Source organism: Acipenser ruthenus, chromosome 32 (assembly GCF_902713425.1).
Source record: "Acipenser ruthenus chromosome 32, fAciRut3.2 maternal haplotype, whole genome shotgun sequence".
In the NCBI taxonomy this organism is placed as follows: Eukaryota; Metazoa; Chordata; class Actinopteri; order Acipenseriformes; family Acipenseridae; genus Acipenser; species Acipenser ruthenus.
The window spans coordinates 3,693,431-3,716,303 of NC_081220.1; the positions used below are offsets into that span (position 1 = coordinate 3,693,431).

General features: G+C 46.2%; 1 protein-coding gene across 2 annotated transcripts; it reads left to right on the plus strand.

Moving 5' to 3' along the window:
• The first annotated feature begins 2 nt into the window (after positions 1-2).
• LOC117395602 (retinol dehydrogenase 13-like) lies at positions 3-22,118 on the plus strand. 2 transcript variants are annotated; one of them, XM_059006369.1, is made up of 7 exons: positions 3-758; positions 1,097-1,231; positions 4,772-4,963; positions 16,143-16,304; positions 16,743-16,862; positions 19,074-19,278; positions 20,990-22,117. In XM_059006369.1, the coding sequence occupies exons 1-7, from the start codon at positions 689-691 to the stop codon at positions 21,090-21,092; spliced, it is 987 nt and encodes a 328-aa protein (XP_058862352.1). In that variant the 5' UTR covers positions 3-688; the 3' UTR covers positions 21,093-22,117. The 2 variants fall into 2 exon arrangements, with proteins under 2 accessions (XP_058862352.1, XP_058862353.1); XM_059006370.1 differs by lacking the exon at positions 1,097-1,231 and having other exon boundaries at positions 20,990-22,118.
• The last annotated feature ends 755 nt before the right edge of the window (positions 22,119-22,873 follow it).

The window sequence follows — 22,873 nt, forward strand, 5'->3', positions numbered from 1 at the left end:
CACTGCCTTTAACACAGTGAGACACAAGCCTGCTGAGGACCAAGTTAACACAGTGAGACACAAGCCTGCTGAGGACCAAGTTAACACAGTGAGACACAAGCCTGCTGAGGACCAAGTTAACACAGTGAGACACAAGCCTGCTGAGGACCAAGTTAACAGTGAGGCACAAGCCTGCTGAGGACCAAGTTAACACAGTGAGGCACAAGCCTACTGAGGACCAAGTTAACACAGTGAGGCACAAGCCTGCTGAGGACCAAGTTAACACAGTGAGACACAAGCCTGCTGAGGACCATGTTAACACAGTGAGGCACAAGCCTGCTGAGGACCAAGTTAACACAGTGAGACACAAGCCTGCTGAGGACCAAGTTAACACAGTGAGGCACAAGCCTGCTGAGGACCATGTTAACACAGTGAGACACAAGCCTGCTGAGGACCAAGTTAACACAGTGAGACACAAGCCTGCTGAGGACCAAGTTAACACAGTGAGGCACAAGCCTGCTGAGGACCAAGTTAACACAGTGAGGCACAAGCCTACTGAGGACCAAGTTAACACAGTGAGGCACAAGCCTGCTGAGGACCAAGTCAACACAGTGAGACACAAGCCTGCTGAGGACCAAGTTAACACAGTGAGACACAAGCCTGCTGAGGACCAAGTTAACACAGAATCCAGAATTCTCTCAGCACAGCAATGAAACTGGAGGATTTGAGCACTGGCCCATTGGCAAAGTACGGAGCGGCAGGTGCAGTCACTGCAATAAGTAAGTCTCAGTTAGCGTTTCATTCCTTCATTCATTCATGCATTCAATCATTCTTTGGTTTATTTGTCGAGGGTAAGCAGCTTCGCATTACGTTTTCTGTTCTAAAATAAATGGCTCCTAAGGCCTTGTAGTTTATTACAATTCACCTCCTCATAGACTACACAGAAAAACAAAATGATCCACTTAAATATGCATAAGAAAGTGCCTCTTAAAAGAATCCTCCTGTAGTATGAAATTGAGCATGAATGTGTGGCCCTTGCAGAGTGGTGCAGGTGAGGCAGGTGTGGCTCTCTGTCCATGCTGCTGCTCTCCTGTCTGAGGTGGGCCTCTTGTTTCAGGTCTGCTTCTGCTGCGCAGGTGGATCGCGGGCGGGGTGTGCAGGAGCAAAGCAAGGCTTGATGGGAAGACTGTGTTGATCACCGGCGCGAACACCGGTATTGGCAAGGAGACAGCGCGCGACCTGGCTGGGAGAGGTACTGCACCCACAGGTCAAATGTTGCACACGGAGGGGGTAGCGCAGGGCATGCACCGCACTGCTGTGGGTGTCAAACAGCACAGTAATCTTACCAAGGGCTTTCTTCTTGTGGTTTAGAGTCACTTTGTGTCATTTTCACATGTAGGTGACTTCTTAAAATGTTTCATTCAGGGGAGTGCAGAGGTCCCCGAGGGTCTCCCCTGGTAAAGGCATGGCCATGTGGTGTGCAGAGGGAGTCACACAGTCTGGTTGTCTGTGCTCCGATGCTTGGTGCCCGTGTGGTGATTGTGTGTTTGTTGTGCTCTAATGCTCGGTGCCCGTGTGGTGATTGTGTGTTTGTTGTGCTCTCATGCTAGGTGCCCGCGTGGTGATTGTGTGTTTGTTGTGCTCTCATGCTCGGTGCCCGTGTGGTGATTGTGTGTTTGTTGTGCTCTGATGCTCGGTGCCCGTGTGGTGATTGTGTGTTTGTTGTGCTCTGATGCTCGGTGCCCGTGTGGTGATTGTGTGTTTGTTGTGCTCTGATGCTCGGTGCCCGCGTGGTGATTGTGTGTTTGTTGTGCTCTCATGCTCGGTGCTCGTGTGGTGATTGTGTGTTTGTTGTGCTCTCATGCTAGGTGCCCGCGTGGTGATTGTGTGTTTGTTGTGCTCTGATGCTCGGTGCCCGTGTGGTGATTGTGTGTTTGTTGTGCTCTGATGCTCGGTGCCCGCGTGGTGATTGTGTGTTTGTTGTGCTCTGATGCTCGGTGCCCGTGTGGTGATTGTGTGTTTGTTGTGCTCTGATGCTCGGTGCCCGTGTGGTGATTGTGTGTTTGTTGTGCTCTCATGCTCGGTGCCCGCGTGGTGATTGTGTGTTTGTTGTGCTCTCATGCTCTGTGCCCGTGTGGTGATTGTGTGTTTGTTGTGCTCTGATGCTCGGTGCCCGTGTGGTTATTGTGTGTTTGTTGTGCTCCGATGCTCGGTGCCCGTGTGGTGATTGTGTGTTTGTTGTGCTCTCATGCTCGGTGCGAGTGTGGTGATTGTGTGTTTGTTGTGCTCTGATGCTCGGTGCCCGTGTGGTGATTGTGTGTTTGTTGTGCTCTGATGCTCGGTGCCCGTGTGGTGATTGTGTGGTTGTTGTGCTCTGATGCTCGGTGCGAGTGTGGTGATTGTGTGTTTGTTGTGCTCTGATGCTCGGTGCGAGTGTGGTGATTGTGTGTTTGTTGTGCTCTGATGCTCGGTGCCCGTGTGGTGATTGTGTGTTTGTTGTGCTCTCATGCTCGGTGCCTGTGTGGTGATTGTGTGTTTGTTGTGCTCTCATGCTAGGTGCCCGTGTGGTGATTGTGTGTTTGTTGTGCTCTCATGCTCGGTGCCCGTGTGGTGATTGTGTGTTTGTTGTGCTCTCATGCTCGGTGCCCGTGTGGTGATTGTGTGTTTGTTGTGCTCTGATGCTCGGTGCCCGTGTGGTGATTGTGTGTTTGTTGTGCTCTCATGCTCGGTGCCCGTGTGGTGATTGTGTGTTTGTTGTGCTCTCATGCTCAGTGCCCGTGTGGTGATTGTGTGTTTGTTGTGCTCTGATGCTCGGTGCCCGTGTGGTGATTGTGTGTTTGTTGTGCTCTCATGCTCGGTGCCCGTGTGGTGATTGTGTGTTTGTTGTGCTCTCATGCTCGGTGCCCGCGTGGTGATTGTGTGTTTGTTGTGCTCTGATGCTCGGTGCCCGCGTGGTGATTGTGTGTTTGTTGTGCTCTCATGCTCGGTGCCCGCGTGGTGATTGTGTGTTTGTTGTGCTCTGATGCTAGGTGCCCGTGTGGTGATTGTGTGTTTGTTGTGCTCTCATGCTAGGTGCCCGCGTGGTGATTGTGTGTTTGTTGTGCTCTGATGCTAGGTGCCCGTGTGGTGATTGTGTGTTTGTTGTGCTCTCATGCTAGGTGCCCGTGTGGTGATTGTGTGTTTGTTGTGCTCTGATGCTCGGTGCCCGCGTGGTGATTGTGTGTTTGTTGTGCTCTCATGCTCGGTGCCCGCGTGGTGATTGTGTGTTTGTTGTGCTCTCATGCTAGGTGCCCGCGTGGTGATTGTGTGTTTGTTGTGCTCTCATGCTCGGTGCCCGCGTGGTGATTGTGTGTTTGTTGTGCTCTCATGCTCGGTGCCCGTGTGGTGATTGTGTGTTTGTTGTGCTCTCATGCTCGGTGCCCGCGTGGTGATTGTGTGTTTGTTGTGCTCTCATGCTCGGTGCCCGCGTGGTGATTGTGTGTTTGTTGTGCTCTCATGCTCGGTGCCCGCGTGGTGATTGTGTGTTTGTTGTGCTCTCATGCTAGGTGCCCGTGTGGTGATTGTGTGTTTGTTGTGCTCTCATGCTCGGTGCCCGTGTGGTGATTGTGTGTTTGTTGTGCTCTGATGCTCGGTGCCCGTGTGGTGATTGTGTGTTTGTTGTGCTCTGATGCTTGGTGCCCGTGTGGTGATTGTGTGTTTGTTGTGCTCTCATGCTCGGTGCCCGTGTGGTGATTGTGTGTTTGTTGTGCTCTCATGCTCGGTGCCCGTGTGGTGATTGTGTGTTTGTTGTGCTCTCATGCTCGGTGCCCGTGTGGTGATTGTGTGTTTGTTGTGCTCTCATGCTCGGTGCCCGTGTGGTGATTGTGTGTTTGTTGTGCTCTCATGCTCGGTGCCCGTGTGGTGATTGTGTGTTTGTTGTGCTCTCATGCTAGGTGCCCGTGTGGTGATTGTGTGTTTGTTGTGCTCTCATGCTCGGTGCCCGTGTGGTGATTGTGTGTTTGTTGTGCTCTGATGCTCGGTGTCCGTGTGGTGATTGTGTGTTTGTTGTGCTCTCATGCTCGGTGCCCGTGTGGTGATTGTGTGTTTGTTGTGCTCTCATGCTCGGTGCCCGTGTGGTGATTGTGTGTTTGTTGTGCTCTCATGCTAGGTGCCCGTGTGGTGATTGTGTGTTTGTTGTGCTCTCATGCTCGGTGCCCGCGTGGTGATTGTGTGTTTGTTGTGCTCTCATGCTCAGTGCCCGTGTGGTGATTGTGTGTTTGTTGTGCTCTCATGCTCAGTGCCCGTGTGGTGATTGTGTGTTTGTTGTGCTCTCATGCTCGGTGCCCGTGTGGTGATTGTGTGTTTGTTGTGCTCTCATGCTCGGTGCCCGTGTGGTGATTGTGTGTTTGTTGTGCTCTCATGCTAGGTGCCCGTGTGGTGATTGTGTGTTTGTTGTGCTCTCATGCTCGGTGCCCGCGTGGTGATTGTGTGTTTGTTGTGCTCTCATGCTCGGTGCCCGTGTGGTGATTGTGTGTTTGTTGTGCTCTCATGCTCGGTGCCTGTGTGGTGATTGTGTGTTTGTTGTGCTCTCATGCTCGGTGCCCGCGTGGTGATTGTGTGTTTGTTGTGCTCTCATGCTAGGTGCCCGTGTGGTGATTGTGTGTTTGTTGTGCTCTCATGCTCGGTGCCTGTGTGGTGATTGTGTGTTTGTTGTGCTCTCATGCTAGGTGCCCGCGTGGTGATTGTGTGTTTGTTGTGCTCTCATGCTAGGTGCCCGCGTGGTGATTGTGTGTTTGTTGTGCTCTCATGCTAGGTGCCCGCGTGGTGATTGCATGCCGCGATCTCGCCAAGGCAGAGCAGGCGGCGGCAGAGATCCGCAGGACCACGGGGAACGGCAACGTGGCGGTGCGACGGCTGGATCTGGCCTCGCTCAGCTCCGTGCGCCAGTTCAGCAGGGAGTTTAACGAGAGAGAGGAGAGGCTGGACATCCTCATCAACAATGCAGGTATACGCTGCCCCTGGCAGGGCACAGCTCACCCCCCTAGAAAAATATATTAACAAATGTTACTCCGACTAGTGAAGAGCTAAGGAGAGTAAATCAATTACAGCTTTTACTAGTCCGAACACCATTACACTGCGCTGATGAGCCCCAAACAGGGTGAAACATGCCTGCAGTTGCTGTGCTCTGACTTTGAAAACGCTGTCAATGTTGAAGGCTTTTGGCAACTTCTATGCGATTTGATTGGCTTGTAACGATGACATTTGCATATCCTGATTGCCCATAATTATTATTATTATTATTATTATTATTATTATTATTATTATTATTATTTTTATTATTATTATTTATTTTTTTTTTTTTTCAATTTGGAATCGCCAATTATTTTTCTTATTTTCTCCCCAATTTGAAATGTCCAATTATTTTTTATTTCAACCCGGCTCACCGCTGCCACCCCCGCGCTGACTCAGGAGGGACAAAGACGGACACAAGCATCCTCCGAAACGTGTGCCATCAGCCGTCCGCTTCTTTTCACTCTGCAGGGCTGCCATGCAACCAGCTTGGAGCTACAGCGTCAGAGGACCACGTAGCTCCGGATAGCTTACAGGCAGGCCCACAGGCGCCCGGCCAGTCTACAGGGGTCGCTGGTGCACGGTGAGCCGCGGACACCCTGACCGACCTAACCCACCCCACCCGGGCGGAGCTTGGCCCTATTGTGCACCGCCCCGTGGGAACTCCCGTCCACGGTCGGCAGTGGAATAGCCTGGACCCGAACCAGCGCCCTCTAGGCTATAGCGCGCATCCTGCACTCCACGCTTACTTCCGAGTGGTGTTAGCACTGCAGGGGGTCCCCAGGACCGAGTTTGAGAAGCCCTGCTCTAAACGGACCCAGTGTGAACACAAGAGGAGAGGTGAACCCTTTTATTGGACTAACCTGTAACAATAATTAAAAACAAAGCTTTTAAGACCTGAAGGTCTCTTCTTCAGGTGAAAGTAGGAATGAGAGATTGGTGTTTACATCACAACTTTAACAAAAAGACCCCATTTTGAATCACTGCGATTCTAAGGTAAGGAAAAAAGCAGACTGAGAAAAAAACAGGGTGTGTAGCTGTATAATAAACTATGACAATAACAAAGACTTAAATAAATAAATGATATGAATAAAATACAAATAAGCAAACAATTGTAACAGTGTGCCAATGTATGGAATGAAATAATAGTACAAAAAATAAAATAAATAAGTAAATAATATATCTATACATGGAAGGGGGGAGAAAACAAAAAAACAGAGGGGACACCACATCAAAAGGGCAACAACTCAGGTAAGACAACTATTAAATGTATTTATCTTAATGCTAGAAGTCTCAGAAACAAAATGTTAGAACTTGAAGCTACTGCACTAACAAGTAACTACGATGTGATAGGTGTCACAGAAACTTGGTTGTCTGAGAGTGATGGAGACGAATATAATATTAGTGGGTACACACTGTATAGGAAAGACAGGCAGGACAGAAGAGGCGGAGGGGTAGCGCTATACATAAGAAATAGTCTTCAAGCCCAGGTGTTAAATCTGGACAAAGAAAACAACGCCGAATCAATATGGGTCAGAATAATGGACAAAAATTCAAAGGGCATTATAATAGGAGCATGCTATAGACCGCCAAATTCCGACGCTGAGCAAAATAATCTATTATACAATGACATTCAAAATGCGTGTAGAAAACAAGAAGCCATACTAATGGGGGATTTCAACCCCCCATATAAAATGGGAGAACCCGGTAGGGAGCACGACGGACGAAATTTAAATGGTGGAAATGACAAATGACTGCTTCCTAACGCAATTTGTCAAGGCACCGACTAGAGGGGAGGTTTGATTTAGTCTTTTCAAATAACGAAGACAGAATAACTAAAACAGAGGTCAGAGAGCCATTGGCAAACTCAGACCACAACATGGTCTCATTTGAAGTTTTTTTAAACCCCCAAAAGTAATGACTAAAGATAAGGTTTACAATTTTAGAAATCATGCAACAGTCTCTTGACACAGGGGTTGTACCGACAGACTGGAAAATTGCAAACGTAATACCGATCCACAAAAAGGAAGACAAAACCGAACCAGGTAACTACAGACCAATAAGCCTGACTTCTATTATATGTAAACTTATGGAAACTATAATAAGATCTAAAATGGAAAATTACCTACAGTGCCTTGCATAAGTATTCACCCCCCTTGGACTTTTCCACATTTTGTAGTGTTACAACCTGGAATTAAAATGTATTTAATTGGGATTTTTACCATTTGATTTACACAACATACTTAACACTTTGAAGGTGCAAAATATGTTTTATTGTGACACAAAAGTTAATTAAACAAAAAAAAAGACATTTGTTGGTTGCATAAGTATTCACCCCTCTGAGTCAATACTTGGTAGAAGCACATTTGGCAGCAATTACAGCCATGAGTCTATTTGGGTAAGTCTCTACCAGCTTTGCACATCTGGATCCTGCAATATTTGCCCATTCTTCTTGGCAAAATTGCTCAAGCTCTGTCAAGTTGGATGGGGACCGTTGGTGAACAGCAATTTTCAAGTCTTGCCACAGATTCTCAATCAGATTGAGGTCTGGGCTTTGACTGGGCCATTCTAAGACATTCAGGTTCTTGTTTTTAAACCACTCCAGTGTAGCTTTGGCTGTGTGTTTAGGGTCATTGTCCTGCTGGAAGGTGGACCTCCGTCCCAGTCCCAGGTCTCTTGTAGACTGAAACAGGTTTTCCTCTAGAATTTCCCTGTATTTGGCTCCATCCATCTTGCCCTCAATCCTGACCAGTTTCCCAGTCCCTGCTGATGAAAAGCATGCCCATAACATGATGCTGCCACCACCATGCTTCACCGTGGGGATGGTGTTCTCAGAGTGATCAGCAGTGTTGGCTTTGCGCCACACATAGCGTTTTGCGCTAAGGCCAAAAAGTTCAATTTTGGACTCATCAGACCAGAGAACCTTTTTCCACATGTTTGCTGTGTCTCCCACATGCCTTTTGGCAAAATCCAAACGGGATTTGATATGGGTTTTTTTCAGCAATGGCTTTCTTCTCGCCACTCTTCCATAAAGCCCAGTTTTGTGGAGCGTCCGGGTTATAGTTGTCCTATTGACGGTTTCTCCCATCTCAGCTGTGGATCTCTCCAGCTCCTTCAGAGTTACCATTGGCCTCTTTGTTGCTTCTCTGACTAATGCCCTCCTTACCTGGTCACTGAGTTTTGGTGGACGGCCTTCTCTAGGCAGAGTCACGGTTGTGCCATATTCTTTCCATTTTTTAATAATGGATTTAACGGTGCTTTGGGGGATGTTCAAAATTTGGGATATTTTTTTATAACCCAACCCTGATTGGTGCTTCTCCAGAACTTTATCCCGGACTTGTTTTGATAGCTCCTTGGTCTTCATGATGCTGTTTGTTTAGATATGCTCTCTAACAAACTCTGGGGCCTTCCAGAAACAGGTGTATTTAATCTGAGATCATGTGACACTTTAATTGCACACAGGTGGACTCCATTCAACTGATTACGTGACTTCTTCTGAAGGCAATTGGTTGCACCAGAGCTTATTTAGGGGTGTCATAGCAAAGGGGGTGAATACTTATGCAATCAAGACTTTTCAGTTTTTCATTTGTAAATAAAAATATGTAGATTTTTTTTCCCCACTTTGACATTATGGTCTATTTTGTGTAGATCAGTGACAACAAATCCTAATTAAATCCATTTTAATTCCAGGTTGTAACACTACAAAATGTGGAAAAGTCCAAGAGGGTGAATACTTGTGCAAGGCACTGTATATGGTAACAATATCCTGGGAGACAGCATGGTTTTAGGAAAGGGAGATCGTGTCTAACTAACCTGCTTGACTTTTTTGAGGATGCAACATTGACAACACACTCTCTCTCTCTCTCTCTCTCTCTCTCTCTCTCTCTCTCTCTCTCTCTCTCTCTCTCTCTCTCTCTCTCTCTCTATTGTGAGACAGCAGGGAGGGGGTTAAAACCTCTCTGCAGTAAAAACATGTGCGGAATGCACATTTGTCTGGGTTAATTGTTTTCTGTTAATTGTTTTATTGTTAATTATCACCTGCACCTGGCTATGATTGTAAATTAGAGCCAGGTGCAGGGTTTATAAGGAGAACAGTCAGTCTGCTCTACGCTGCTGAGTAGAAGGAGGCAGAAGAGGTGCTCTGTCTCCGAGTAGCCAGAGAGAAAAAGTAAGTGCGGTGTCAAACCTGCGTGTTGAAGTTTGTGGTTTTGGGAAGGACGGGAAAACAGCGTAGCTGTCCCACGTTAGTCAGGGTGTTCCTGAGAGTTGAGTTAGTGCTCCAAGAGGAGTTAGGTGTTTATTTTGTGTATTTTGTTTGATTTTTGTGTTTATTAAAAATAGCGCACCAGCGCTTAAAACTCCATTTCATTGTTCTGGGTCGTATTTTTAAAGGGGCACGAACCCGAGTGAGTTGTGCTTTGTCACAATATATAACGTCACCTCGAAAATTATTGGTACCCTTGATACCAAGATGAGCAAAAAAGACATGTACAGACGTGCTCAAATTTGTTGGTACCCCTCCACAAAAAACGAAGAATGCACAATTTTCTCTGAAATAACTTGAAACTGACAAAAGTAATTGGCATCCACCATTGTTTATTCCATATTTAATAGAAATCAGACTTTGCTTTTGATTTTTTATTCAACATAATATTGTAAGTAATAAAACAAATGAAAATGGCATGGACAAAAATGATGGGACCGCTAACCTAATATTTTGTTGCACAACCTTTAGAGGCAATCACTGCAATCAAACGTTTTCTGTAGCTCTCAATGAGACTTCTGCACCTGTTAACAGGTAGTTTGGCCCACTCTTCCTGAGCAAACTGCTCCAGCTGTCTCAGGTTTGATGGGTGCCTTCTCCAGACTGCAAGTTTCAGCTCTTTCCATAGATGTTCGATAGGATTCAGATCAGGACTCATAGAAGGCCACTTCAGAATAGTCCAATGTTTTGTTCTTATCCATTCTTGGGTGCTTTCAGCTGTGTGTTTTGGGTCATTATCCTGTTGGAGGACCCATGACCTGCGACTGAGACAGAGCTTTCTGATACTGGGCAGTATGTTTCGCTCCAGAATGCCTTGATAGTCTTGAGATTTCATTGTGCGCTGCACAGATTCAAGGCACCCTGTGCCAGGCGCAGCAAAGCAGCCCCAAAACATAACCGAGCCTCCTCCATGTTTCACTGTAGGTATGGTGTTCTTTTCTTTGAAAGCTTAATTTTTTCGTCTGTGAACATAGAGCTGATGTGACTTGCCAAAAAGCTCCAGTTTTGACTCATCTGTCCAAAGGACATTCTCCCAGAAGGATTGTGGCTTGTCAATATGCATTTTAGCAAATTCCAGTCTGGCTTATTTTATGTTTTTCTGTCAAAAGTGGAGTCCTCATGGGTCTCCTTCCGTGGAGACCACTTTCGCTCAAAAAGCGACGGTTGGTGCGATCAGAAACTGATGTACCTTCACCTTGGAGTTCAGCTTGTATCTCTTTGGCAGTTATCCTTGGTTCTTTTTCTACCATTTGCACTATCCTTCTGTTCAATCTGGGGTCAATTTTCCTCTTGCGGTCGCGCCCAGGGAGGTTGGCTACAGTTCCATGGACCTTAAACTTTTTAATAATATTTGCAACATGCTTGTCTATTATTTTCTTTCTGCTCTCCTCAGACAACTCTCTCCTTTGCTTTCTCTGGTCCATGTTCAGTGTGGTGCACACAATGATACCAAACAGCACAGTGACTACTTTTCTCCATTTAAATAGGCTGAATGACTGATTACAAGATTGGAGACATGTGTGATACTAATTAAATAAACTAATTAGTTTGAAATATCTCTATAATCCAATTATTTATTATCTTTTCTAAGGGGTACCAACAAATCTGTCCAGGCCATTTTAGAATATCTTTGGAGAATAAGCATTAATTCATCTCTTTTCATAGCTTCTTTGCTTTATTTTATGACATACCAAAGGCATGCAAGTATACATGATAAAATAGCTTTTAATTTCATCACTTTTCAGGAGGAATGAAGCATTATTTCAATGAGCTGTAAGGGTACCAACAAATTTGAGCACGTCTGTATATATATACACACATACATACAGTATATATGCATACATATATATCAATGGTTTTGGTTCCACAGCATTGACTGATCCCACAGCATGTGACGTGTCTTCAGCAGTGTGATTATCATTGTTGAAATGTCAGGCAGAGGTGCATGTGAAAGGTTGAATGATGATTCAGTGCCTCTGATCTCTGTTCGGTGTTCATGTATTTACAGGTAGTGCATCAGGATCTATTGCATGAAGTACGGGTCTCACTGTGGACTGCATATACTCTTAGATGCTTGTCTCTTCTGTATGATATCAGTAGAGCAGTCTTGTAAGTAGGTGCTGTCTGTAGACGGGGCCTGCTGTAAGCTGTTCGTTTTTTGGCCCGATGTTCTGTATTTCTCTGTGGTCGGGTGATAAGTGAAGGAATTGTGTCATCTGCATGTTGTTTACCATACCTGTCAACATTGAGTTTTCAAAATAAGGGAGCTTTTGTAAAGTGAAATCTCAGTGTCCTGAATTGATGTGAATACCTACATAAGACAAAGGCATGCAACTATCCCACTTTATTACATGGTAGAATGACTGTGATACGCTGCTCCTTCTAATTGCTTTTAAAAAGGAAACCTATCAAACAGAAAAACAACCATCCATGCCATGCTTTACCATCACATTCTCTCTCAGCTCATGTGGTTCTTACTGTGCTGTAGTAGGTGGCTGATTTGGCAGCAGCAGCCAGTACCTTGTGAACCGCTCCACTGTAGTTGATTTTGCACGACAGCGAAGCATACACAGTGGCGTTGTTACTTTCATCACACCACAAACCTAAAGGCTGAGTTTGCTGCTGCACATTGACCATGCCAGCAAAGGGTGAGCTGTGGCACCTACTTTATAACAAGAACAAAATGCTATTCATCACACTGGACATGCTGTTGCAGATCAATAATACCACTGTCAGTAACATGTCATTGTCAACTCTCTTCTATTTTAAATGCACACACTACTGCTGGACAAACACATGTTATCAATCAATCAGAATTTCTAAAGCAATGTTGATGCTGAAATTGTAATAGAAATGTCTTTGACTGTGTGTGTGGCTTGTAGACTTTCCTGCAGAATCCTTTGCAGCGTGTGAGTCTGGGAACATGTCTACAGAGTTCCTGAGCTGGTCACAGCATGTAAAGGTCTCTGCACATGGTGTAACTCTCTTGATCTCCGTTGATCCTTTGGCGATGAAGCGCTGGTTTTCTGAACTTCGCTGGCTTTTTGGTGTTTTTGTGATCTCTTGTGCTTACAGTACCACAAACCTCATTCTTGCTCCCATGTCCCACTGTTGAAATCAGTCCTGCATAGTTTACAGAAAGTGTGCCCTTCTCCAGCGCTGCTCAGGATTATGTAATGTTAATGCAGATTTAATTGTTTGGTTTTATTTATAAGAATCTTTAGGGGTGCCAATAATTCTGACACCTATGCAGTGTGGCAGTGTGGAGTAGTGGTTAGGGCTCTGGCCTCTTGACCGGAGGGTCGTGGATTCAATCCCAGGTGGGGGACATTGCTGCTGGGGGACATTGAGCAAGGTACTTTACCTAGATTGCTCCAGTAAAAACCCAACTGTATAAATGGGTAATTGTATATAAAATAATGTGATATCTTGTAACAATTATAAATCGCCCTGGATAAGGACGTCTGTTAAGAAATAAAAAAAAAATTGAGAATGTGTTGATGTGCAAGAAGCTTGAAATTTGCATTCAAATTTGCACATCTATCAATATATATGTTTGGTTTTTTTTACCGGGAGGGCTATCGCATGCAAAGCCATGCTCTGAATTCATGCCTGCCACACGGCTCCCCTGGGTCCTAAACCCTGTTATGTACTGACAAGGATTGCAGTAACCACAGACTGACCATACATGACTTTTGCGGAAATTACAGGTTTGCTGACATAAAGGGGTTTAACAGTAAAATAGCAAAATACAGGAGTTTTTAGCAAAATACAGGAGAAAATCTGTCCCGGGAGTTGTCTGGGAGAAATGTCCAAAAAACGGGAGAGTCCTGGCAAATAAGGGAAAGTGTACAGGTCTGTGTTTCCTGTTATTATATAAAACACCATTTCTGTTCCTATCAGAAGTGTGGGATTTAGCTTCAGTGAGGAGGCTGAAAAAGTCGTGATCATCGCTGCAAATACTTCTTGAGAGTTAAACAGTGTGAATAGAGAATGGAGTCAGGGCCAGCATGTGAGGAGTCACACTGCAGATACCATGAGAATCGCTGGGTTTGCAGTAGACAGTGGTGTTAATGGAGTCAGGGCCAGCATGTGAGGAGTCACACTGCAGATACCATGAGAATCGCTGGGTTTGCAGTCGACAGTGGTGTTAATGGAGTCAGGGCCAGCCTGTGAGGAGTCACACTGCAGATACAATGAGAATCGCTGGGTTTGCAGTAGACAGTGGTGTTAATGGAGTCAGGGCCAGCCTGTGAGGAGTCACACTGCAGATACAATGAGAATCGCTGGGTTTGCAGTCGACAGTGGTGTTAATGGAGTCAGGGCCAGCATGTGAGGAGTCACACTGCAGATACCATGAGAATCGCTGGGTTTGCAGTAGACAGTGGTGTTAATGGAGTCAGGGCCAGCATGTGAGGAGTCACACTGCAGATACCATGAGAATCGCTGGGTTTGCAGTAGACAGTGGTGTTAATGGAGTCAGGGCCAGCCTGTGAGGAGTCACACTGCAGATACAATGAGAATCGCTGGGTTTGCAGTAGACAGTGGTGTTAATGGAGTCAGGGCCAGCCTGTGAGGAGTCACACTGCAGATACAATGAGAATCGCTGGGTTTGCAGTAGACAGTGATGTTATTGATGGAATTCAAAGCTGTGATGGAGATGTCTCAGAATGATATTCTGGTATCCTGTGGCAGGGCAGAGGCCCTGCCGGTGTAAGGTTGGCAGGGATGGGGTTAATTCTGTCCCTGTCAACAATCACAGGAGTGGCCATTCCCTAATGAGGTGATTGAGTGTTAATTGGCGAATGGCCACTCCTGTATGTAAAGGGAGGAAAAGCGCTTTGTTTGTTGCAGGAGTTTGGGGTGAGTGTTTGACAACTTCTAGTGACGGTGAAATGCTCAGCTTACAAACGTTTAGTCCTTTTGTATAAAAGCTTTATTTTGGCCCTCATGCCTTTTTATTTGTGTTAAACTGCTTGAACTGCTGCCTTCCTGGCTGAGTCTCTTGGGGGCGTGTGGCAATGTGCCCCGCCCCTGTGTGCATATTATGTGTTGTATGTTGCGTGCGTGTGTTAATGTTGGTGTATAGATTGGTACACGGGATATAAACGGGTCTGTGTTTCACGCGTATTTAAAAAGTGTAGATTTGTATTTAGGCACGAGGAGAGCACAAATCACTTCACGTGCTGGTTAAATGTAATATGTGAGCACGGGGTTGCACAGAATTAATTCACGTGCTGGGATTCAAGTGAATAATTAATTAGTAATTGAATCCCAGCACAACAGTATATATAGATGCACGTTTCTTTAGCTCAGGGTTGGGTGTTCGGTGAGTGGAGAACGGGAGAGAGAGAAGGAGTAAAGTAAATATAAAAGAACGTAAATATTGTTATCTGCTCACCGTGTTTGTTTGTCTGTCTAGTCCGTTTTGTTCGTCTATTTATTTTGGCCTCAAGTGCCGTGTGCTGTGTTTTGTTGTTTCAAACCTTTTATTTTCTGTTCTGTTGATTAAATGCTGAGCGAAAGCATTCGCTCAGCTTCACCAAACCCCAAATCTCTGTCTGTTTATTTCCTGCTTCTGGTCTGACGCCACCCACTCCGGCCATCTTTGTGACAGGGCGCTATCCCACTCTGACACTGTGGTAGGATAGAAGGGTGGCCCCAGATGTGACTGGCAGGAAAGAGACTGAAAGATTGAATGAACTCTTAAATCTTTACAAGAGTTTGTATCGCTCAATTTAGCAGAGATTCAGTTTAAGTTTGTTTCCATTGCATTGCTGTACAAATCTGTTTTCAACTGAGCCCACAAAGGCCGGCATGTGATGGTTCCCATTTCAGTTCCCATGCTGACACCCCTTACTTGAGAGTAAACATTCCCAGTGAAGAAACCCACTGAAAGCCAGTCTGAGGGTATCCGTAACATTCCCAGTGAAGAAACCCACTGAAAGCAAGTCTGAGGGTATCCGTAACATTCCCAGTGAAGAAACCCCACTGAAAGCCAGTCTGAGGGTATCCGTAACATTCCCAGTGAAGAAACCCACTGAAAGCAAGTCTGAGGGTATCCGTAACATTCCCAGTGAAGAAACCCACTGAAAGCAAGTCTGAGGGTATCCGTAACATTCCCAGTGAAGAAACCCCACTGAAAGCCAGTCTGAGGGTATCCGTAACATTCCCAGTGAAGAAACCCACTGAAAGCAAGTCTGAGGGTATCCGTAACATTCCCAGTGAAGCAAACCCCACTGAAAGCCAGTCTGAGGGTATCCGTAACATTCCCAGTGAAGAAACCCACTGAAAGCAAGTCTGAGGGATCAGTTGGGGGCTCCTTCACTATCCGTTCATCAAGGAGTTGTTTTAATTATTATTATTATTATTATTATTATTATTATTATTATTATTATTATTATTATTATTATTATTATTTATTTCTTAGCAGATGCCCTTATCCAGGGCGACTTACAATTGTTACAAGATATCACATTCTTTTTACATACAATTACATTATTTTTTTACACATTCTTTTTACATACAATTACCCATTTATACAGTTTGGTTTTTACTGGAGCAATCTAGGTAAAGTATCTTGCTCAAGGATACAGCAGCAGTGTCCCCCACCTGGGATTGAACCCACGACCCTCCGGTCAAGAGTCCAGAGCCCTAACCACAACTCCACACTGCTGCCCTGAAACAGATGCGAATATTAACTACTGTCTTGCTGACACAGACACGGTCAGTGCTGGGGATAAGAGAATACGATTATCACAGGGTGGTGTTCTTTAAAATCTCTCTGAGGTACCCTGGCACTAGAATCCCTGGATGGCGCTCTGTAACCTGCGCTGCTTCTCTTTCCCAGGTGTCATGATGTGCCCCAAGTGGCTGACTGAGGACGGCTTTGAGATGCAGCTCGGCGTCAATCACCTGGGCCATTTCCTGCTGACCAATCTGCTGCTGGACAAGCTGAAGAGCTCCGCCCCCAGCCGTGTGGTTAATGTGTCCAGCATCGCCCACAAGGGGGGTAAGCCTCGCACCCCAGCCTATATTGTACTGTGTGTAGACCACACTGTTTTCATTAAGTCTGGGCCATAACTGCATTAAAGATATTTGCAGATCCCTATACAAGTGTAATGGAGCTCCTCCTAGCAGCTGATGAGTTCCTAATACTGACGCACTCGCCTCTCTGCTGCAGAGCTGGCTTTCCAGTTGAATGGTTAGACAGCAGTAAGAATCCACTTCCAGTCAGCTTTTAAAACACTCACTGCAGGAGTGAATTGCCATTGAGTGGGACTCGATTGTAAAGGCGAGGGAAGGAAAGCTTTTCTTGTTTTAAAATCAACATGTTAATGAATGGATTTATTTAATACCTGCTGACAAATACTTCTTAAAGACAGTTACTCTGAAAATTGGAGTACCCTGCTCCGGTCACTGGGACGAGCCTGTGTTTATTCTCCTGCAGGCAGAGTGCACTTTGATGACATCTTCTTTGAGCACAGCGAGTACAGCCCCCTGGAGAGCTATCGGCAGAGCAAGCTGGCCGTGCTGCTGTTCTCCAGAGAGCTGGCACACAGGCTGCAGGGTGAGAAGAGACTCCAACCCACTCCTGCCCTTTCAAAGGGAGGCGTTACCTCCGCATGTTGGCTGGAATAGTTAGCAAGCAAGGCGAAGAATGTGTGAAGGGAATTGGGGTATTTATACCTTAATCCTGAGCCTTATATGATTTAATAGTGAAGAGTAAAGACAGAGTATTGATTACAGTGTATCGAATGATACGGTTTATTTAATAACACTCGTTCCATTATAGCATAGTGATTTAACAGCAAACAATTAGAGCAAATCTATTCTTATACTGATTATAGTAGTCAACTAGCTATATGGTGTGGCAATGTGGTTTGCAGTGCTCAGGTGTACAGGTGATTCAGGTGCTCCAGACAAACACAATGTTCACAGTTCAGGTTCTTTAATATCCTTGAAAAAGGTTTTAAATAATAAAGCTGGCTCTACCCAGTAATGGGTATTGCCAGTGCCAAAACAAGGGGTTGCAATCCCGTAATAATAATGCAAACACAAAACACGTAACACAGATACAAACAACACGTCTCCAGACTGTGTGTGCTCTTGGTGCAGGTGCGGTGCTCTGAGTGGTGGTGGGTTTGTGCGTTCAGGTCCGGGCTGGCTTCTGGCTGCAGCTCCCGGCTTCGTATCAGCCGTCTGGCAAAGACAAATACAGGCTTTTTATCAATGGGACAACACTTCATTCATGTTTCCTGTCCTTGTTTCCTCCCATTAACCACAACAAAGGAACTGATTATGGCGTCACGTCCCCCTAAAGTACCCTAAGCCCCGCCCCCTCCGATAGCTCATTCAATCACGTCTCCTCCAATTCATGAATGAAACTTCGCTCACCGTACTAGGGCGATGACTCCAGGTACCGTAACGCCGCCCTCTTCCTGAATGGCCGGCTTCCGACTGCCCCTGGAATGAACTGCCCAACCATTCAGTACGAAGCACGCAGTTCCTGTTGTACAGTGCCCTCACCGGTCAAGAGGAAGATTGTTGATTCGGATTAATTCGCTCTTCGTCACAATGGTAACAGGACTAGTCTGATCAGTGACTCCCTTGTATGCACTCTTCTTGTATGCCGGGCACTCTTCTTGTATGCCGGGCACTCTTCTTGTACACCGGGCACTCTTCTTGTACGCCAGGCACTCTTCTTATATGCCAGGCACTCTTCTTGTACGCCGGGCACTCTTCTTCTACACCGGGCACTCTTCTTGTATACCGGGCACTCTTCTTGTATGCCGGGCACTCTTCTTGTACGCCGGGCACTCTTCTTGTACACCGGGCACTCTTCTTGTACGCCGGGCACTCTTCTTGTACACCGGGCACTCTTCTTGTACACCGGGCACTCTTCTTCTACGCCGGGCACTCTTCTTGTACACCGGGCACTCTTGTGCAAGGCAGAGCTGGAAGTCTGGTCCTCTGGATCGGAGTCCCCTAGTAGTTTTCAGATGCTCAGGTACATTTTCCTTATATACCAGCTAACAACCAACTTCAGACTAACTATGTGTGAGCCCTGAGATAAGTGGCAGTTCTAAAACAACGCTGAATCAATATGGGTCAGAATAATGGACAAAAATTCAAAGGGCATAATAATAGGAGCATGCTGTAGACCGCCAAATTCAGACGTCGAGCAAAATAATCTGTTATACAATGACATTCGAAATGCATGTAGAAAAGGAGAAGCCATACTAATGGGGGATTTCAACTTCCCCCGCATAAAATGGGAAAACCCGGTGGGGAGCACGACGGACGAAATTGAAATGGTGGAAATGACAAATGACTGCTTCCTAACGCAATTTGTCAAGGCACCGACTAGAGGGTGTTAAAGACACTCTGTTATACAGTCCAGTTGTACGTCGTTTTCTACATTTCACAATATTGTCCTACATGTTCTAAGCAGAAGCAGCAATAGAAAATCACACAGAACACGCATTACCACTGAGCTACTCAAACCCACTGCCTTCCACACTGCAGCCCAGCACTCTAACCACTGAGCTACTCAAACCCACTGCCTCCCACACTGCAGCCCAGCACTCTAACCACTGAGCTACTCAAACCCACTGCCTCCCACACTGCAGCCCAGCACTCTAACCACTGAGCTACTCAAACCCACTGCCTCCCACACTGCAGCCCAGCACTCTAACCACTGAGCTACTCAAATCCACTGCCTCTCACACTGCTATAACAAGATTGATCTGAAGTGGGATTAATGGAATTCGTGTTGCAGGCACTGGAGTGACTTCATACTCCCTGCACCCTGGGGTGATCCGCACGGAGCTGGGGCGTCACGTACTGGGAGGGTATCCCCTGCTGAAGATGATTGTGAGCGCCCCCTCTCTGTGCCTCATGAAAACACCAGTCCAGGGAGCGCAGACCAGCATCCACTGTGCCGTGGCTGAGGGGCTGGAGAGGAGCAGCGGGCTGTATTTCAGGTAGGGCTGCCTGCGTTCTGTCACTCCCAATATAATATGGATTCTCTCCTTCTCCCTTACCCTCTCTCCTCCTTCCTCTCCCTTACCCTCTCTCCTCCTCCCTCTCCCTTTACCCTCTCTCCTCCTCCCTCTCTCCTACCTATCCTCCTACCTCTCCCTTACCCTCTCTCCTCCTACCTCTCCCTTACCCTCTCTCCTCCTCCCTCTCTCCTCCTACCTCTCCCTTACCCTCTCTCCTCCTCCCTCTCCCTTTACCCTCTCTCCTCCTCCCTCTCTCCTACCTATCCTCCTACCTCTCCCTTACCCTCTCTCCTCCTCCCTCTCTCCTCCTTCCTCTCCCTTTACCCTCTCTCCTCCTCCCTCTCTCCTACCTATCCTCCTACCTCTCCCTTACCCTCTCTCCTCCTACCTCTCCCTTACCCTCTCTCCTCCTCCCTCTCTCCCCCTACCTCTCCCTTACCCTCTCTCCTCCTCCCTCTCTCCTCCTACCTCTCCCTTACCCTTCTCTTCCTCTCCCCCCCTCCCCTCTCCCCCTCCGCACATGGCAAATGACATTTAATAGAGAAAAGTGTAAAGTATTGCACGCAGGCAATAAAAATGTGCATTATAAATATCATATGGGAGATACTGAAATTGAAGAAGGAATCTATGAAAAAGACCTAGGAGTTTATGTTGACTCAGAAATATCTTCATCTAGACAATGTGGGGAAGCTATAAAAAAGGCAAACAAGATGCTTGGTTATATTGTGAGAAGTGTTGAATTTAAATCGAGGGAAGTAATGTTAAAACTTTACAATGCATTAGTAAGATCTCACCTAGAATATTGTGTTCAGTTCTGGTCACCTAGTTACAAAAAGGATATTGCTGCTCTCGAAAGAGTGCAAAGAAGAGCAACCAGAATTATCCCAGGTTTAAAAGGCATGTCGTTTGCAGACAGTCTAAAAGTATTGAATCTATTCAGTCTTGAACAAAGAAGACTACGCTGTGATCTGATTCAAGCATTCAAAATCCTAAAAGGTATAGACAATGTCAACCCGGGGGACTTTTTTGACCTGAAAAAAGAAGCAAGGACCAGGGGTCACAAATGGAGATTAGACAAGGGGCATTCAGAACAGAAAATAAGAGGCACTTTTTTATACAGAGAATGGTGAGGGTCTGGAACCAACTCCCCAGTAATGTTGTTGAAGCTGACACCCTGGGATCCTTCAAGAAGCTGCTTGATGAGATTCTGGGATCAATAAGCTACTAACAACCAAACAAGCAAGATGGGCTGAACGGCCTCCTCTCGTTTGTAAACTTTCTTATGTTTTTATCCCTTCTCCCCCTACCTCTCCCTCCCCCTCCCCTCTCCTATCCTCCCCTCTCCTCCCCCTCTTCCCCTCCCCCTCCCCCTCCCTCACCCTCAACCCCTGCCTCTCCCTCACCCTCTCCTCTCCTCCCCCTCTCTCCCTCTCCCTCCCTCTCCTCTCCCCCCTCCCCCCTCCTCCCCTCTCCTCTCCCCTCTTCCTCACCCCCTCCCCTCACCTCCTGCCTCTCCCTCACCCTCCCCTCTCCTCCCCTCTCTCTCCTCCCCCTCCCTCTCTCTTCCTCCCCTCTCCTCCCCCTCTCTCCCTCTCCTCTCCATCCTCTCCTCTCTCTCTCTCCCTCTCCTCTCCATCCTCTCCTCCCCTCTCCCCCTCCCCTCTCTCACTGGGTGTGGGTGTGATTGCAGTGACTGCTCCCTGAAGGAGCCGGCTCCCGAGGGGCAGGATGACAGGGCGGCCCGGCAGCTGTGGGAGCTGAGCGCCAGACTGGTGGGACTGGAAGAGAACTGACAGCAGAACCTCTCCTGGAGAGGAACCTGCTCACAGCACGGCAGTGAAAGTTTAAACTAAACTTTACTTTAAACTAATTGGACACTTTAAATTGGAGAGAACATTGGGGTTAAAATAATTAGGCACACAAATTAAAAAGAACCACTCAGGGTGATTGCAAAACTGATAGACAGTCGAGGAGCAGTAAAAATAAACAGCAGAGGCTGATTCCTCTTTCAGTCAATAATGGAATGAGCTCATTGCTATTGCTTCACACCTTTTATTCTGTCACAGGTTCCCAGTTTATAACTAGACAATAAGTCAATGATGAGCTTCTTGACTCTAGTTAGTTAGTCATTTATACCTACTAACTACATGCTACGAAACACACCCGATACGGTTAGCAAACCACAAATAAAGAACGCAGACCTTTCATTGTGAGGGTTTGTGTGTAATCTGTTTGACTTCAGAATTGTGTTTGGGGTTCCTTTCAGAACGTGCGCTTGTCAATTTGAGGTGGATCTGGGTATCAGATATCGTGTGTGAATGCGTGTGTTGGATATTATAATATGCTTGAGTAGTGCCTTTGATAGGGTACTGAGTTTGTGGAAAGAGCACATACAATAAATGTTGTGATACTTCTTTTATTAAACAGTAAATAGATTCAGATTCCATTTTCATAGTTTCTGTCCCCTTCTTATAATGTTTGCAATGAAGCGTTTCTTTTTTAAATTACTCAAATATTGTGTGTGTGTGTGTGTGTTTGTATATAAGTCTGTGTTGAGGTGCTTTGACTGCGAGTTTACACCCTGGATGATGTAGTCTGTGTTGCATGTCTATGAGTTTACACCCTGGATGATGTAGTCTGTGTTGCATGTCTATGAGTTTACACCCTGGATGATGTAGTCTGTGTTGCATGTCTATGAGTTTACACCCTGGATGATGTAGCCTGTGTTGCATGTCTATGAGTTTACACCCTGGATGATGTAGCCTGTGTTGCATGTCTATGAGTTTACACCCTGGATGATGTAGCCTGTGTTGCATGTCTATGAGTTTACACCCTGGATGATGTAGCCTGTGTTGCATGTCTATGAGTTTACACCCTGGATGATGTAGCCTGTGTTGCATGTCTATGAGTTTACACCCTGGATGATGTAGCCTGTGTTGCATGTCTATGAGTTTACACCCTGGATGATGTAGCCTGTGTTGCATGTCTATGAGTTTACACCCTGGATGATGTAGCCTGTGTTGCATGTCTATGAGTTTACACCCTGGATGATGTAGCCTGTGTTGCATGTCTATGAGTTTACACCCTGGATGATGTAGCCTGTGTTGCATGTCTATGAGTTTACACCCTGGATGATGTAGCCTGTGTTGCATGTCTATGAGTTTACACCCTGGATGATGTAGTCTGTGTTGCATGTCTATGAGTTTACACCCTGGATGATGTAGCCTGTGTTGCATGTCTATGAGTTTACACCCTGGATGATGTAGTCTGTGTTGCATGTCTATGAGTTTACACCCTGGATGATGTAGCCTGTGTTGCATGTCTATGAGTTTACATCCTGGATGATGTAGTCTGTCTGTGTTGCATGTCTATGAGTTTACACCCTGGATGATGTAGCCTGTCTGTGTTGCATGTCTATGAGTTTACATCCTGGATGATGTAGTCTGTCTGTGTTGCATGTCTATGAGTTTACATCCTGGATGATGTAGTCTGTCTGTGTTGCATGTCTATGAGTTTACACCCTGGATGATGTAGCCTGTCTGTGTTGCATGTCTATGAGTTTACACCCTGGATG

Coding starts and splice junctions, on each gene's coding strand:
- LOC117395602 (XM_059006369.1), top strand. CDS start 689: ATGAAACTGGAGGATTTGAGCACTGGCCCATTGGCAAAGTACGGAGCG. Junction 759..1,096: donor AGGTGCAGTCACTGCAATAA/GTAAGTCTCAGT, acceptor CTCTTGTTTCAG/GTCTGCTTCTGCTGCGCAGG. Junction 16,305..16,742: donor CAGCATCGCCCACAAGGGGG/GTAAGCCTCGCA, acceptor ATTCTCCTGCAG/GCAGAGTGCACTTTGATGAC.